The sequence below is a fragment of the Acomys russatus genome, chromosome 1 (assembly GCF_903995435.1).
Source record: "Acomys russatus chromosome 1, mAcoRus1.1, whole genome shotgun sequence".
Lineage (NCBI taxonomy): Eukaryota > Metazoa > Chordata > Mammalia > Rodentia > Muridae > Acomys > Acomys russatus.
The window spans coordinates 6,452,171-6,470,103 of NC_067137.1; the positions used below are offsets into that span (position 1 = coordinate 6,452,171).

Here is a 17,933-nt window from a genome sequence, read left to right on the forward strand (position 1 = left end):
AGTTTCAGGCATGTCATGGCCTCGGCTCTACCCGTATGCTGCCCCTTGCCGGGTATTATGTTATCTTGCTTTGCCATCAACTTCATGTGAGAGGTGTAAGGGCAAATAATGGGTGGGTGTGGTGGCACAGGCCTATAATCCAGCATTCAGAAAGCAGATGCAGGAGGATCAGGAGTTCAAGGCCAGCCTAGGCTACATGAGATCTTGCTTTATTAAGGATGATACCAACAGAAAGCAAAACCAGAACAATTAAGCTGGATCAGGGCTGTGAGAGGCCTAAACCTTCCCTGTTTCCTCCCTTCACTTGCTTCCGTCCCATGAGTTCCTCTGGCCTGCCAGTCTAAGGGTCTCCTGGGGTGTACAAGCATCCTGCCTTGCACCCAGCCTCCACCCCCTTTTGGGGCAGTAGGCAGAGGAGGGGCCACAGTCTCTGACTTTCAAACACACGGAAGGCACGGAAGGACGGACAGATGGACGGATGATTAGCATCAAGTAGCTGGGCTCTGAAATGTGAATGCTCCAAGAACAGGGCCGTTGCTGGGGGCAGTGACTTTGGATGCCAGAGAGGTCAGGAGGGCTGAGAAGCCGGGATAAAGGTCTAGATTAGGCACAGAGGGCCCTGTCTCAGGATGGAATGACAGGACAGGCACGGAGACAGGGAGGAGCTACCCTCCCCGACCCACAGCACCAGCCAGTTCCTCCAGCTCCCCACTTAACCCAGACCTAGGATGCCAGGGTCATGCTAAACAACGCTGGGCTCCCAAGACCCTCCAAATCCCACCGCTGACTGTAGGAAAGCTTTGAGGGCCAAGGACTGACTACACACGCACATGCTCGCTGAGGGCCTCTACCAGGAATGGACTTTCTGAAAGGAGGAGGGGCCATCCCTAGTTTATTACTTTCCCTCCGACTAATCTTTAACACTCAAGGGATCTTTTTTAGCAGTTCTTAGCCCTAAAGCTAATGATTTCTCGCTGGTGTGGGGGATTACTCTAACCCATGTTCCTTAATCCTTGAAGGCTCACAGTGATCCTCCACCTTGTAATGAGTTTAACTGGATCCCTCTTGGAAGCTTTAAAAAGGAACATCCCAGAAGTTCCAGCTCAGGTCCTTCAAAGTCCCCACCCCCCTCCACAACGAGCCCCTGCCTGCAGATCCACCACACCTAGTGCCCTCAGTGTGCTGGCTGCTGGCTGACCCCACCCAACCAGCCTCCCCACCTTCAACTATAGCCCAGGCAAAGCCCTAGCCATGTATCCAGACCTGAGCACAGCATAGGGCCTTGCCACTTCAGGTAGACTGTCCTCCGAGAAGCTATGGGGTATGGTAAGGGTAGGTTCCAGCCTGGTACACTGTTAGTCTACGTCTATCGGCTCCGTCCAGTGTGCTCACCCTCAAAGACCCCATGAGCTTCCACTGGAGAGGCAGGCTAGGCCTGCTCGTGTGGGATAGAGCCCTCTCAAGTCCTGCAGAGCGAGACCACAGAGGTGCCCACGGGACAGCTGAGGACGGGAAAACACTGAATGTCAACCCAACAGCAGAGGAGGAGCTGACCTTTGAGAAGGATCCGATGGTGCCTGTGATTATGCCTGGCTTAGCACTTCCTCAGCCACGTGGCCAAGTGAGTCCTGGCTGCTGTCCCCGCGCACTGTGGCAGCCAAGCGTGTTTTAATGAACCCGGCAGAGTGATAAACTATGTTTGTGTTAATACCTTTGATTCCTACCTCCTCCCTGAGTGTTGGTATTTTAAGCATCCTTTTGATGTACCACAAGTCCTTATTAAGAACAATCAAATAAACACACTGGGTTTAAGGCAGAAATGTTAACACAAGTCCCAGGACTCTGATCCCTTCAATGTGGTAGACTGTACCTCCACAAGTAAGTCACATGCAACCTGAAAAATAGGTTGGGGTGGGGGGGGGGGGAGGAAGCTCAGAGAAATGCCCCGGAGGCTCAGCTTCAGCCTCCACTGGATCTAGCTACAGTCTGGCTCCAGCTAATACCTTGTTATATCACCTCAAACATTTTCCAAAACAGCCCTGGTTTCCTGGGGCAGATGGATGCAGTAGTTAGTTCATTTGTTTATCTGGGGCGAGCAGCAGCTCGTGGAGAGGGCCATACTGCTCCTAGGCTACACTGGCAAGCGCCTCTGGGTCTCCCACACACCTTCCCTCAGGACTTCCCAAGTCTCCTGGGACTAGGGACTGGGCCAGCAGGGACTCTCAGGAATGCCTATTGTGTCAGATAAGGGGTGGGTAGGTGGCCCTGCCCACTGTGGAGCACTTCAGGTATGCCCTGGGCCCTCACAGTCAGCCTAGCAGGCTGCCAGGGCTGGGCGGGGCAGGGGGGGGCAAGGGGGGGGGCCAGGGGGGGAGCGACAGACAGCGTGGTTATTGGAAAGCTCCCACAGTTAGCGTAGGAACTTTGTTTGGTTTCTATGGTGAGCTTCAGTATACGGGCCTGACTAAAGCTGCAGGAATGTGTTACCTAAAACCATGTCTCTACAGCCCTCACGGCTTCAAGAAGGTACGCTCATTGGTGGTCCATTCCTGTCTGCCCTGTACGCTGTCCCTCCCAGTCACACTTCACAGCTGCCTCTTCCATGAGAAGGACCAACAAAGACAACCCTGGGCTTGCTAAAACGCTCACATTCCCTACAGGAGGCCTGTGGACTGCCTGGCCTCAGGCCTCCTGGCCGCCTGGCACATGTGTCCAGGGCTTAGTCAAAAGCCCCTAGGATTTCAGGAAGCCGCTGGGGTATCTGATTCCCACCACACCAGGTTCACGCTGTCCCCAGGAGGCATCAGTCTGTGCTGTATCACGTTTCTGCCTTTTTAAACCTCAGCAGTGCTAACCAAAGGCCGCCCCTACAGCAGGGGACACCAAGACCCCCGCCACTACCAAAGGTCATGGACACCAAGACCCCCCTCTACTACCAAAGGCCACCCTATATCAGGGACATTAAGATCCTTTCCACTTTGCTTCCTAATCCCTGAGTAAAAATGGGTTTCAGAGGCTGGGTTCTGCTTTGTGTGCCTCAACAGTGCCTGGGTGGAAACAGCCATCTCTGATCAATGGAGTCCACAAAAGTGAGGTTCTGCCTTGCATACCTGGATGGTGTCTGTGTGAGAACAAAGGGTCTGCCCTGCTGTGTGTCACTGCCTAGTCTGGCCTCACCCGCATCCCCTTCCTTCAGCATCTGACTCGGACACACTTCAGGTGTGTCAATGGGACTGTCTGTGGCCTTCCTTCCACACTGTGGCCTTGGCCCCGGCTGTCCATCAGCCCATGACCTTCTCCAGCCTGGGTCTCTCGTAGACTTCCGAAGGAACATGTTGTTGGGTCAGGGGAGTAAGGGGGATGGGAGGTGTGGGGCATGGGTAAGAGAAGCCACTCAAGGGCAGTGACCTAACTGGCTCTCGCACTAGGACAGGCTCATAAGATGGGGTCCACTCAGCTTCCTCCTCCTTTGCCTAGGCCTCTCCCATGCAAAGCAGGTACCCCTACACTGGCCTGCTGCTGGCATCTTTCCTCTACCAGGCGCAGTTCTTGAGAGCACTGCACTGATGGCTCTGCAGAAAGGAAAAGCCTCCAGAAGGCTCGGCCAGCAGGCTAGCCACTGCAAGGTGCTAGGTGGGAGCAGCCTGTGTCGTAGGCCTAAAGTATCTCCTGAGAACACCCTTTGTCAGGGACAATGAGGTCAGGCCAAGGGGGGGGTTGGTCTGTGCTGTTTTGCTGAGCCGTATTTACTGGACTGGCTGCTTAATTAACTGTTAGCAACAGCTGGAGCCACACATGGCTCGTTCCTAGCACAGAGCAGCTGAAGCCACAGGACGCACACTCGATAGAGAAGCAGTGACATTTTTTTTTTTTCAGTGATCCCTGACCCGTAATGGACTCAAAGACATTTCCTGATAATCCATGGGTATTTTGTCCTCCAGGACTTCATCTGTAGGGAACAGTTTTAACTTATTTGGAAAGAATTGACTTGGTCACTCAATAGAGCTTGCATGTATGTGTATAATTTTTTTTTCTATAAGAAAGATTAATTTCCTCATACTCTGGTGGCCTGAATTCCACGAATCCCTGCTCTGCTTAGTTCTGTAGCCTTTTAGGGCCAGTTTGGACCAAAGCAGCGCTTCTGAGTCTGGGAGCTGACGGCTAGTGACAAAGAACTTCTCCACTTCATAGATCCACCCAATTGAGCACACTGAGCAGGGCGGGGGAGTTCTCCCTGGGGTGGAACACATGCATTCCCTGGTGCTCTGCAAAACCACGCTCTGTAGTAACAGGGAGCAAGGTCTCCCACCCCAGAGGCCCTGCTGCCCCTCAGTGCTGAGTGATGGCTGGAGGGGAGCAGTTCCCAGGGCAAACGCTGCCCCCTTAAGGTTTGGCATGCAGAAACAGGCAGCTTCACACGGGGGGGGGGGGGGGGGGGGGGGGGGGACAGGCGGTGGAAGACGGAAGCACCTGGGAGTGGGCACAGGAAGGCTGCACAGTGGTTAAACTCCACAGTCTATACCAACACCCACCTCCACCATCACCGCCTTCCGCAGGTCTTGGCCCCTGAAAGCAATCCTTTTGGCTGCAACTAGAAAAAGTTCTCACTCACGTCCACCTGGGGTGAGGAAGGAGTGGCAGGCACTAAGCTGCAAGCCAAAGCCTCTCCATCTGCCTGTGAGGATTCTCAGGGAGAATGGGGCACGCATCACGGACAGTGCCGCTGGGTAGAGCTGTGGGGCTCACTCACACCACAAGGGAGCCAGGGGGCTGCCCCATCATGCCAGAGCCAGAAGGTGAGAAGGAAGCCACTGGGAGGAAGCATCGCCCTGGGGTGGTCCAGGAAAGCAAAGGAATAAAGAGATAGATTCCCAGTACGCCTCACACAGCCTGAGGTTCAATCAGACACTGAGCAAGGTGTTTAGCCTCCCACAGCAGGCCAGGGAGGTCCACGGGCTAGTGCTGAAGCCGTGAAAGACAATGAGGAGCAAACCGGGAGACCAGGAGTGGAAGGCTGCAGCCCTGCCTCACACCTAGGTTTCCATGGAGATCTGATTTAGAAAGGATTTGGGGCTAAACCACCATCCAACACTGCAATCCACCCCTTGCATCTTGGCTCTTCAGTGCTACTACTCAGGCCTGACAGTGGACAGGAAGTCCCAGGGTTCGAAGCCTTTTTCTCTGAGCGTGTCTTTTCTCACTTAGCACAACTGACAGAGTAAATACACACGCATGCACAGGCACACACAGATATGTGCAGGCACACACACACACACACACACACACACACACACACACACGCACGCACGCACGCACGCACATCAGCAGCAGTGAGTCAGGACCTGCCTGACAGGTAAGGATAGAGTCTGGGAAAAAGCAAGGCGCCATTGTAGAGACCGGGGCCTCTTCTCTTCTGGAGTTTTACTGTCTATAACAAGTATAATGTCAGAGAGATAACTGAGTGGGTAAAGCCGTTCACTGCCAGGACTCACATGACAGAAGGAGAGAAATGCCTACCTCAGGTTGTTCTCTGAGCTCCACACATGCGCCCCTGCACATATGCGCCATCGCATATAAATGTAATTTTTTAAAGTTAAAAATAAACAAAACATTATCACCCAGGATTGCCGTATAATATCTGGGATTCCTGTTGTCCACACCTGATGTATCTCTGTTTTAGAATTCCTGAGTAGTGTGTCTTCTGAACGGAACAGTTATTTCTCCAAGGCTGGAGTGAGGTTCAGAATTGGGGCAGTCCTCTAGTACAAGGACAGACCATCAGAAAGGGCATGCGCTCTACTTATACCCAGCTGTAAACAGAACAGTGGGGTATGTGTGGGGAGGACCAGAGAGCTGGGATCACCGCGGCAGAACAGTGGGGTAGATGCGGGGAGGACCAGAGAGCTGGGATCACCGTGGCAGAACAGTGGGGTAGATGCGGGGAGGACCAGAGAGCTGGGATCACTGCGGCAGAACAGTCGGGTAGATGCGGGGAGGACAGAGAGCTGGGATCACCGCGGCAGAACAGTGGGGTAGATGCGGGGAGGACAGAGAGGATCAGGGCAGGTGATTGGCACAGAAAATATGAAGGGTCAGGGTTACACTGGAGGAAGATAACTATTCTCTAGCTTCCAATAAGGATGAAGCTAGGATGGCCCCCCTGTCTCCACCAGCCCAGCTGGTTTTTGCATTTCATTCTTGGCTGGCTGGGTCACTTGCCTTACGAAGTGGTACCCTCAGGGCTCCAGGGTTGGGTGGAAGCACTATGTTGCGTACGTGCAACCCGTCAGTTCTCCCCTTTGGGCCCACAGCCTCTAAGGGGGGGGGCAGGAGCACCACAGGCTCGCTAGTTCCCACCAAGCACCCTCTGTGCATTGCTATACCACCTTGTCCCTTTGCCCGGGGAGTTGCCTCTGCAATAGACACGTGTTCTCTGAGGACCGGCTGGCCGTGCAGCAAGCTGAGGTGTGCACAGCCAGCCATAGGCCTCTACCCAGTAGTGACCCCAGGAGACTCACTTGAAATTCTCAGGGTACTCAGTGATGGCCATGTTGATGACATCCAGGGCATGCTGATAATGCTTCTGAGCAGAGAAGAGCAGTGCGAGCAAGTGGAGGGCATTGGCGTCATCCCCGCACATTGTCAGGGCCTCCTGCAGGTGCGCCATGGCGCTGGAGATCTGCCAGGAGAGACCGAGAGCTTAGGGATCTTAGCTTGAACTCAGCTGCCTACCATGGAATGGCTCAGCCCAACTAAAGGGAGCCTGCGGCACCGGAAGCAAGGATGCTGATAAAATACTCCCCCGCCAGAGAGCCTGGCGAGGGATGAAGCTGCCTGCCCCTTCCCAGAGCTTTGCTGGCAGAGGTCAACAGAGTCCAACTCAGGGGAAGATAAGGAAAAGAGGTGGAGGGGGGTGGAGTGGGGTGGGGTAGCATTCCAGGTAGGTGGGGCAGTGTGACCAAAGGCAGGAGGCAGAGGTGAATGGCAGAAAGGAGAGACAGTGTTCTCCAATGTGGGCAGCGCGGAGCCTAGCCAGACATTAGGCCTGGTTCTTGTACTTTGTGTTTTTCAACTCAAAAAATTAAGTGTAGTTCTTTCTATAGTAAGATTAGACAGGGAGGATGAGGCTGGGTCACACAGGGCCACTTGTAAAGGGTCTGAGAAGCTACCACAGGTGATCCTTCAGGCGGGGCAGGCCTGCTGCCACAGAGTGCTTACGGCTTGGGTTTGCCTCTCCCTTCCTGGTGCTGAGTGAACGGTGTCTTCCATTGCTTTTTTCGGTTTTTGTTTTTGTTTTTCCCAGACAGGGTTTCTCTGTATAGCCTTGACTGTCCTGGACTCACTTTGTAGACCAGGCTGGCCTCGAACTCACAGAGATCTGCCTGCCTCTGCCTCCCAAATGCTGGGATTAAAGGCGTGCACCACCACCACCTTGGGAGCCCTCAGACCGGCAAGGAGGATGACACACCCTGGTCCTGCTGCCTCGTTAAACCCTTGCTCCTAGCTGCGACTGGGAAAAGTCTGATAGTCTCCTCTGTTGACGAGGTTATACTGAGCACACACGGCTCAGGAGGGGCCCTAAGATCACTGGGAACACGGCTCGCCTCCACCCAGCTCTCCCCCTCCACCCGGCTCTCCCGAGTACCTTCACCCCCGCCCTGCTCCACCACAGAGGCCGGTGAGCTTGGTGAATTCGCCTCGCGTGGCCTGGTGTGCAAACCTTTGGCAGGGTCTGGCAAGTTACCACAAATATTTAGGAGTGAAAGAAATTCTGATAAGAAAGTCACCAATGGAAACAATGTTCCTTCAAAGCAGGCTGGGTCGTCCTGGTGTTTGCTGCAGCACCTTAACTGTCCAGTGAGACCTGCAGCCCTTCATTACTTTCTCCTCCTCCAGCAAAGGCAGGCGAGACAGTCTCTTGCTCCCAGCCCACCTGGGGCTACCTACCACCTGCTATTGAATTGAAAGAGTCTTTGGGGGACTATTAGGCTGTTAGAGAAAGCAACACCTTATGCGTGAATTTGAAAGACTGGGAGCTCCTGCCTCTCAGAATTCCATTTCCCTCAGGTTCTGCATATGCCTTACCTGAGATGAATTAAGAAGGCAGGCCATGTACCGTTGGGCATGCTTGTATACCTTCTAAGCCCTTGTCTGCTCAAGCATCTCCATCCTGAGGGGCTGACACTTCAGCTCTGGTTAGCATAGGCTGCTAAGCCCACACAGTCTGCTAATGCCGCACGGGGTGAGTGAGGGGCTCAGTATAGGTCAGTGACTCTCAGCCTTCCTAACACTGTGACCCTTTAATACAGTTCCTCATGTTGTGGTGACCCCCAACCATGAGATTATTTCATTGCTACTTCATGACTGTAACTTTGCTACATTACAAATCACAATGTAAATAACTTATACACAACCCCTGTGTAGGGGGCACGACCCACAGGTTGAGAACCTCTGGTGTAGGCGGCTCTCTTAAGCTGCAGGTTTGGAGTGCTATGGCTGCATCCAGCCCATCATCTCCTTCCTCAGATGTCTAGTGGTCCAACTCGGCTCAGTTCCCCAGAATGCATGAGGCGTCTTCTTCCTGCTGCCTCAGTAAATGGTGCCCTCGCTGCAAGACCCTGCTTCTGTTGGGATGCCCGTCCAGGTCCTTGCCTTCCCCTCAGACACCTAACTAACCCTCATGGCTGTGGAGGCTGTGACTGCAGAACCAGAAGCAAGGAGGAGGGTTAGGAAAGCCGAGTTAGGTCACGTGCTAGCCACCAACCCAGCATGGACAGACCAGGCTCCGCTGTTATCCTAGTCACGCATGCCATGGCGGTGGGAGGTTGGGGAACCATTTTGGCTCCTGGATAGGGTGGAGTGTGTGCACTCTGGCCACTCCACTGCCCTGCAGGTGCCTAGGGCAAGGTAGGGGCACCACTCTGGTGTGCACTTCCTCTGCCTCAGGATGCGCAGGATGAGGGTCAGGCAGGCCTCCAGTGGCTGCTCTGAGGAACAGGCATGAGACACACCCTGCAGAGCGCCACCTCAGTGGAGTTCCCAAAGCCTGTGTTTCCCACATAAGCTGCCCAAGACCCAGAAACAAAGAAACTGTAGGACGTTTCCTACTGCTCCAGGGACGTGTGTTCACTGACAGTTCTACATTAGACTGACCACAACAGGATTCAGGGGTTTTTTTGTTTGTTTGTTTGTTTGTTTTTAATTCAGTGCTGGAGATTGAACCCAGGGCTTCTCACTTGCTAAGTATTTGCTCTCTCACTGACCTATGCAGACTCTTCTCGCCAGCCTCATGTGTTCCCTGTGGGGCTGGGCATTCCCAGTGTGCCAGCCCCATCGCATTGCCTCCTTCTGGCCTTAGACACTAAGGTCTAGACTTGTGCCTTGGGGCATGAAGAAGCAGCTAAGGTCAGTGTGGCTACCATCTTAGTTCATGTGACTCTCCAAGGCTGCTCAGGCCCAGGGATGCACCACAACAGACCCCGTTATCCTAGTAGGGGGATCCAAATCCCTAGACATCACAGCTCAGGGCAGCCAGCCCTGCTCTAGGCAGAAAGAGCGGGAGGTAGGGTCACAAAGACCCGAATAGGCAAGGATGCTAGCTTAAGTGTGCATTCAAGGTCCCCAACCTCCTGAGACTGAGACCAGATTCCACTGGCCTGGTGAGCATTGCTTTTGGAAGACAGGCATTATGCATCAAAGATGGGTGGATAATTGAAGAGGGAGGCAGAGGCAGGTGGATCGCTGTGAGTTCGAGAACAGCCTGGTCTACAATGAGAGTCCAGAACAGCCAAGGCTACACAGAGAGACCCTGTCTCGAAAAACCAAAACCAAAACCAACAACAACAAAAAACAAACTGCACCACCAAAGGGTTAATTGTTAACATAATTGGCAAGAAAAGCACCCAAAGTACCTGGTTCCTTTACAAGAGGGCTAAAAATAGAGCATAGAGCAGGTCTCGGGTAACTTCCTGTCTGGTTCCAGAAGCCGAGGGACGCTCCCAGAGGAAAGGCACAGAGTGAGCAGGGCCTAGGCCACGGCTGGGAGTCAGGATGTGGCGACAAGGTGGAGGTGGCCCTGTGATGAATGAGTGAGTCACAAGGGAGGAGGAGGAGGGGGTGTGAGAGGAAGCGAGGGGAGGACAGCGGGAGATGGACAGCCGAGGCCGCCTGGTAGAGAGAACAGCTGAGACAGAAGGATGGAGCCGGAGCTGGAGGACTGAAACTGACAGGCTGGGCGGGCATCACCTGGCTAGGCGTCCCGGTATAAGGGAACCGCTTCCAGTAGCGAGAAGTCAAGAAAACCTGGGCTTCCGGGGAGGGTGAGAAGGGTAGGAGACAGCGCTCCATTGCCCCTGGTCAGAGGAAACAGCTGGCGGAGTTGCTCACCAGTTAGGCATGATGGCGAGACCAGCCTCCTGGCAAGGATCAAGGGCCCTGTCTCCAAATGGGCCAGGAGTGTCTTAGCTGGGGCAGGGTGGGCTTTGGATCAAAGACCCCTGGCTCCACCAATTCCTAGGTATTAAGTTCAGGAGGGCCTCAGTTTCTCAGGCATGAAATGAGGTCATGTCCCTGCATGGGATATAAGGGAGCAGTACCAGGGCTACCCTCACTCGTCTGTGTAAGAAACGTGCGTCTTTTTTCTCTTTTGCCTGGTTTCTTGAAGACAACGTCTTGCAGTGTATACCAGGCTGGCCTGGGATTCACTCTGTAGCCTCAGCTGGCCCCAAGCTTAAGAATCCTGCCTTAGTCTTCAAAGTGTCAGGATTACAGGTTGCCCCACTGTGTCTGGGTGTAGACAGGGCCTCTGAGGCTTCTCCCAGGCAGCTTGGAGTTTGGCTTGTTTCCCAGGGGCAGGAAAGGGGATCTGAGGAGTCAGGGTGTATCAGTGTCAGCATGTACTGGGTCAAGGCCACCAGAGATGCCCAGAGTATTAGCCTAGGGGCTGCAGGGCGCATGAAATAAAAAGAACATCTAAAAGGCTTAATTTAAGGGGGCACCATGACAGTTGGGGTCCCCTGACACTGACCTCATGGATGACTATGGGGAAATGGTGGGCCCACCTGGAGAGCTATGGGTGGTTGTGGTGGTGGTCTTGGGAGGGCAAAGGAAGTTGGTGGATAGAAGGACCTGACTGAACCCCAGAGGTCAGGGCCTGCACTGGTGTCCCTGGGGTCACACAGAAGCCCATGCAGAAACAGCCCATGCACCAATCACACTTCCCCCCAAGTTGGGGAGGGGGAGAACACAAACAAATGATGTTGGGGTCACTTATCCATTTCTCTGGAGACTGCAATAGTCTAAGAAATGTCAAGGCGCAGAATAGAATAACCCCTTCCCGCATTCCTGAGTGGGCTGTGGTGTGTGCACACCGACAGAACCCTCACAAGGTGCCCCCCACAAAGATGCTCACACGGGAGATGACAGTCACACGGAGGGGCTAAGAAGCCCCACAGGTCTGAGGACTAGGTACTGTGACCACACACCTGTCGCACGAGGGCCAGCTGCAAGGAGACGTAGAAGATGATCTGGGGGTCATCGGGTGCCAGCTCCTGGGCTCTGTGGGGGGACAGAGAGGCAAAAGTCAGCTGCTATCCACTGAGCAGCACGCTAGCCTCGCGTTGGGCGCTGTGGGCAATGTGGTGGGAGATCCTGCTAGCCCCTCTCAGATGGTAGACGAGACGATGGTTCAGATAGGTCCCTAAGTAGCTCACAGCGGAGGACAGTGGCTCAAGAGGGGACTGGCACAGCTGAAGGAGGGTGGGCATCTCCAGGTGACAGACCTCAAAGGAAGGGTAGGGTAGGGATGGGGGAAGAATATCTATGGATGGGGCCTGTCAGCCTGACTGTGGCTCTCCTACTAAAGCGCACTGCCCACTGCCCACAGGAGGATGCAGGCCCGAGAGAGCTGCAGGGACCAGAAGCCTCAGGAACGCAATGCTGGTGAGGAAGGGTGGGCAAGCCTCAGCTGTTACTTAGGGCTAGAATATCTTGCTTTTTTGGTTGGAAAACAACCTGACCCAGAGGGAGGCTGATGTGTCACATGCTCCAATCAAAGTGGCACAAGGGCTGCTAACCAGGTCCTTTCCCCTCCTCGTCCCCTCCCCCCAACGTGCCTGTCACTTCAGTGTGGGGGATCAGGGCATAGAGAGAACACATGGGTCAGGCCAGGGGAGAGAGTCTCAGGTGGGCTGGGTCTGAGCAAGGCTGGGCCTGAGGAAGGAGTTTTACTGTCTTCTTAGATCCTTGACTGCAGGAAATCTCTGCAAGGCTCTGGGTGGCAGGTCCCTGGCAACTCTGATGTGGTCAGGCGGGGGCTAGGTGGACACCATGGTTTTCAATCTTTCTAATGCTGCGACCCTTAAAACAGTTCTTCCAACCATGAAAGTATTCTGCCACTCCATAACTGTAATTTTGCTACTGTTATGCATCATAATGTAAATATCTGATATGCAGGACATCTGACCTGTGACCCCAAAAGGGTCAGGACCCACAGGTTGAGAACCAATGCCATATAGGATGTTTTTCTTCCCTCTGTCAAGTATTACAACACCAGCAGAAGCCTGGGAGCCCCAGGAGGAAGAGTTGGGGCTGGCAGCTGCCTGAACCCCTCTCTGCGCTCACCCCAGGGCTCTCTGGTGCCCAGTGCTGAGGGCACTGACCTCAACAACCCACCCCTGCCTACTGGGTGTCCTCTTGGTGGTTATCACTCTGCATGTGAAGAAGCAAAGGTTAGGTGGGGAGTCCTCACCGCTCCAGTGTCTGCAGTGCCTTGCGGTGAAGTTCATCTTGCTTGGACTTCAGGGTGGCTGCAGGAGACACAATGGATTGAGGGGTCACTAAAAAAGTGCAGACCAAGCCGGGCTGTGGTGGTGCATGCCTTTAATCCCAGCACTTAGGACGCAGAGGCAGGTGGATCTCTGTGAGTTCGAGGCCAGCCTGGTCTACAAAGCGAGTCCAGGACAGCCAAGGCTACACAGAAAAACCTGGTCTTGAAAAACAAAACAAAACAAAATAACAACAACAAAAGTGCAAACCTCTGCCTGGCCCATGCCCAGGGCACAGGAACTCTGCAGGAAGGAGCCTATCAGGGCCCTGTTTGCAAACCTTAGGGTCCAGGGACAGGATACGAGACACGGAAGCCCACTATAACTAAGGGATTGGTGACCACCTCACTAGCCCAAACAAGGGTGCCAGAGCCCGCAGCTCCCATGACTTAGGGTGTGCGGGGCAGAGGACAGCCAGTACCAGGCTGCCCCATATGGCTTCAAGGGTCTCTTGAGGCTACACACAGGGGCTGGTACCAGGAGACTCCGGCAAATCTGAGTGGGGTTCATCATTCCTTCTCCTCCAGACGTCAAGGACATAAGATCAGTGCTCATCTGCTCAATGGGGAGGCCTGGGGCTGAACCTGAATGGCTGGCAACAAAGCACGAGGCCTGCCATAGGGAGGATGAGAGACTCGAAACTCCTGTAGGTACTAGGGGCTATCTTGTTTGAGACTGTCAAAGGCCCTAAAGGATTGCTGCTGAGCTGAGGGCAAAGGCAGGCCTGTGAGGAAGCCACGTGGAGGGCCGATGGCAGACAGCAGTGTGGGCTGGCCAGGACGTGCCTGACAGGCCTGGGCCCATGTGAGGAATGGCACATTGGTGGTCATCTAAGTAAGAGTGTGTGTGTGTGTATGTGCACGCACACATGTGCATGTGTGTGCACATGTGTGTGGTGCGGACTGTATATGCATGCACACATTCCAAAGGAGTGCTTGTGTCCGTGGGAAGAAGCAAGGACGGATCACTAGTGGAATAAGATGCCTTGGAGGCAGCCGGGAACCCTGATGCAACCTCCACAGGCAGCTTGTCCTGGGGCCTGGCACTCACCGTCAGTGGCCTGCAGGCTGTAGGCGAGACCCAGGGCCAAGTAGCCTTTAGGCAGAAACTCTCCTGCTTCCTCTCCAAGGCCAATTACCACCATGGCAAAGTGTTCTGCCTCTTCCAGCTGCAAGGAGGAGAGGTAGCGGTCAGTGGGGTGGACTTTACTGTACCAGGCAGGGAAGACAACAGTGACCAACCTGGGACACCGTCAGGTGCAAGTACAAACAAAACAGTTCCTCACACAGGAACTGTAGGCCCTACAACTAGCAAGCAGAGAAGCCAGCTCTTTGCTCTACCAGGAAGTGTCTCCCTGGACCTGGCCCCCCTCCAAGGAGCCATTGCTCAAGGTCACAGGTACTGCCTCTTTCAGAGAGACTCCCTCTGTCTGAGAGAGCCAGCTCCCTGAAGCCTCCAGTGCTGAGAGCATGAACTGAAAGCAGGCCAGGATGTGTGGCTGCCTCCTCACGCGGTCTCTGTAGGGCCTGCTCAGCAGACAGAGGGGAGCCAGGGCTGGTGCTGGGCCTTGGGAACACCGCGTGTTGAACATGGCCAACCCTGCAGAGTAGGGCAGGCCGCCACACAGGCTAGTCTAGAGCTCCCTTCCTCCCTCCCTTCCTGAGCAGGAAGCCAGCAAGCTTGAACATTCAGGGGAAAAAGGCCCCAGGCTGTTTTTGTCCTGGGAGCAAGGGGACTGTTCCAGTTGGAAAAGGCCCAACTGGCACGGGCCACATGGACACATATAAACACACACAACATGGGAGTCAAGAAGAAGGCACACAAGGCCGAATTTATGGATGCCATGTGGCACCCGTAGTTGTGAGGCTGGCTGGGGTGTAGGGATGGGGCTAAGGCTGTGCCCATTCTCATGTGTCTCCACTAACTCCCCTGGTTGCCCCTGACCTGCTATGTGCAAAGAACAGCGGTCTGTCTGGATATCACCCGGAACACCGGCTCCCATGGAGCCCAGGGCTGCTTCCTTCTATCACTCTCCTACTTCCCCACTACTTCCACACCACAGGTCTTCCCACCAGGCAGAGAGTCACACAGGCAGTCCAGTGGAGGTGAGATTCACACGCACGGTGGCTCCCAGGGTGCCCACCCTACTCCTATCCCGACTTAGCGTGATGTCTGCCGCAGGAGTGGGGTGAATCTGACTGCACACTCCCCAGCTTTCTGGATTGTGGTGGAACTGCCCGAGACAGAGGCCATTAGCCACGAAGCAATGAATGGGACCAGTCGCCAGTGGACACACTGTGAAGAGCCATGTGCAAAAGAAGGAAACAAATAGAACCCCTAAAACCCAATGGAGCCGAGTACCCACTGCTCAAAAACAACAATGAGAAAAGTCATGGCACTCATGAATGCACCATGTTCCTGCAGGGCCAACACTGTTTTGAGCTCTGGTGCCACCCACAAAGCAGGCTTTCTGCAATGTGGATTCCCGACAGTAATTATAAAGGAAAAATAGGATTAATTCCAAGTAAGTTAATGTACAGTACAATAATTACACGTGCTATTAATAGAGGTGGGTACTTTAGCTGGCAAATGAGGAGAATGTTGCTACAGCAAAAATGGAAACTAAATAAAAGACAAAACGTTTTATTCTCCTTTCGTCTAAGCAGGTGTGGCAACCGGGAAGCCTCAGAACTTGGCTCAGGAGTGCGAGGACCCCAGCCAGGCTCAGGATGGCCGGGCAGTGTGGGGATAAGGTTATCTTGTGGGCCTCAGTTCCTTTTCAGAAAGCCGGGGGCCACAGTGTCTCCCTCAGAGGCCTGCTGTGGCGATATGATGTCACTTGGTATACTTGACTAATTAACTAAGATTAATACCAGCGATTATATGTAACATGCATATATGCCACAATTACTACGCACGAGTGTGCATTTGTATACAGTAGCCACACATCCTCTCACTGAAAAATTTGCATCAAAGGGCCTTTGGGATCCACATAGAGGGCACTAGTATTGACTGCCTTTTGTCTCGGGCCTGGCTGGTCATCATGGAAAAGCCGTGATTTCACGGGACACATGGCACCCCGCAGTCCTGCCCCGTCCACTGTGCAGGTCCACTCTCTCCAATTCCGTCTGAGGTTAAGGGCACATATGCAACCAACGACCACCCACCATCACTATCACCCCTTGCACAGGTGACACTGACCCAGACCATTTTCCACCCTGTTCTCTTACAATCCATCCCTTTGTCTTTTTCCTTTTTATGTGTTCTATTCCATGATCTGAAAACGCTGTTTCCATCAGATGGTCCTAACTGCCCGTCACTATCTCTCCCAAGTACTCTCGCCAGCCTCCTCCTCGTGGGGACCTCAGGTCTAGACTCTAGGCATTTCCTCCTGTGGCCTCAAATCTAAGCGGCCAGTGGTCCTTCTGGAGGCTGCTGTTTCTGCCACCAGCTCAGGTTGTGGCACGAGATGTACTTCTCATCAAAACACATCTAGATGAGGGGTTCCCAGTGTTGTTTCCAATACCCCCACTATGATACTGTCTCACTTGGAGCAGCCAATGGACACCCAGGGAAGGTTCTTTCTGCGTCTATGTTTCTAAGGCCTGACAGCCATGTCATAGCATCACAGCAGGGGCTTATGAGGCACGGGGAGCTTGTGTGACATCCCCACCGCCACGGTCAGCCAGTCAGCCAGTCAGCAAGTGGTAGCACTGTGACTCCAGCCAAGACAGGTCGGAGGGGTTCCCCGGCTGCTCTCTGCACTTTCTCAGTTTCCTCCTCTGACAAAAACAAAAACAAACTGATGCACCGAATAGGGTAACCCTTCGGTGGTTTGGGTTTGTTCTTCGGAAGTAAGGAAACACTGTGCTTTCCCAAGTCCCTCTATCACTGAGGGTACCTAATTTGGTTCCTGCACAGCAGACTCAGGGCTCAGCTGGCACACTTTCTGGAGCTCAGGGCTGCCTTCCATCTCTGGGAAGCCTCATTCACCTGCACTGAGCCAAGAGGCCCGCCTCAAATTCTCTGTTCCCTTCCTCTCTGCAGCTGCAGGCTCTGTTTAAAGACCTCCAGTTTCTCCTGAGCTCCTCCAGTAGGGCCTGGAGCTGATCTGTGGGAAATGTGCATTTTTTTTTTCTTCAGGGAGTAATAGGTGCTTTCAAACCTCTGCAAGGTGGATGCAGGAGAGCTGGTGCTCTTCCCACTCCGTGAGTAATCTGTCTTCCTGGACTTTGGAAATGAAAGCAAAGGCATATCCTTACTATTCTGAAGACACAGTAAAAAAATAACGGCAACCATTTTTCGTATACCTTGCAACGGCCACACAGAGACACACCATCTCCCACGGCTTACAGTCACGCTATGGGTATGCCAGCTCTCAGCTCCCAGATGAGGAGACTGAGGCACACAGAAAGAATTGCTCCCTCAATGTTACGCAAGCTCGTGAATAGGTAGACTAAAAGGCTGAGCCCTATCTGTTCTTCACAGCCTGTGCTCTTTCCAGTACCCGTGCTGCTCCCTCGAGGGCTACAGAGCCTACCAGAGACACATTACAGTACATCACAGGCACAGTGAGCTCATCTGTGTCCTATCTCAACGTCGCTCTCTGTGCCATATACAGTATACGAGCACGCCCTGTCCTCTATGCCTCTACCAATTTAACTGTGTTTGGAGGGAGCTGAGAAAATACCTACATCATCTTTTCTGTTTGTTCCCCAAACTTGCCTTGTGGCCATAGAGCAAAGCAAAGGAAGTGGAGAAGGTTCTCAAACACTAGACAAAGCTCACAGTGATGAGATGGAGCGTCCCTCACTGGCCTCAGGAAACGCCAGAGCTCTGCCCTGGAGAAGTAGAGGACCACACTGCCAGTTCAAGCCAGACTTGAAGAGGTCCAAAGGTGGGCCTGAGAAGATGGCTCGGCAGTAAGGTCCTCTTCTAGAGGACCTGGGGTGGGTTGCCAGCACCTATATGGTGGTTTACAACCATCCGTAACTTCAGTCCCAGAGGATCTGACGCCCCTTTCTGGCCTTTGTGGGCATTGCATACATGGTGCATAGGCAACGGCAGAGAGGTTTTTTTTTTTGTTTGTTTTTTGTTTTTAATTAAAAG

At 53.6% G+C, this 17,933-nt stretch overlaps 1 protein-coding gene across 4 annotated transcripts in view; it reads right to left on the reverse strand.

Moving 5' to 3' along the window:
- Ttc7a (tetratricopeptide repeat domain 7A) overlaps positions 1-17,933 on the reverse strand; it is a 103,665-nt gene that overhangs the window by 29,314 nt on the left and 56,418 nt on the right. For all 4 annotated transcript variants that reach the window (XM_051158844.1, XM_051158757.1, XM_051158673.1 and 1 more), the window contains 4 exons: positions 13,875-13,992; positions 12,749-12,806; positions 11,484-11,556; positions 6,519-6,679 (listed from right to left, as the gene is read on the reverse strand). In XM_051158844.1, coding sequence (XP_051014801.1) covers positions 6,519-6,679; positions 11,484-11,556; positions 12,749-12,806; positions 13,875-13,992 — 410 coding nt within the window. The remainder of the gene's footprint in view (positions 1-6,518; positions 6,680-11,483; positions 11,557-12,748; positions 12,807-13,874; positions 13,993-17,933) is intronic.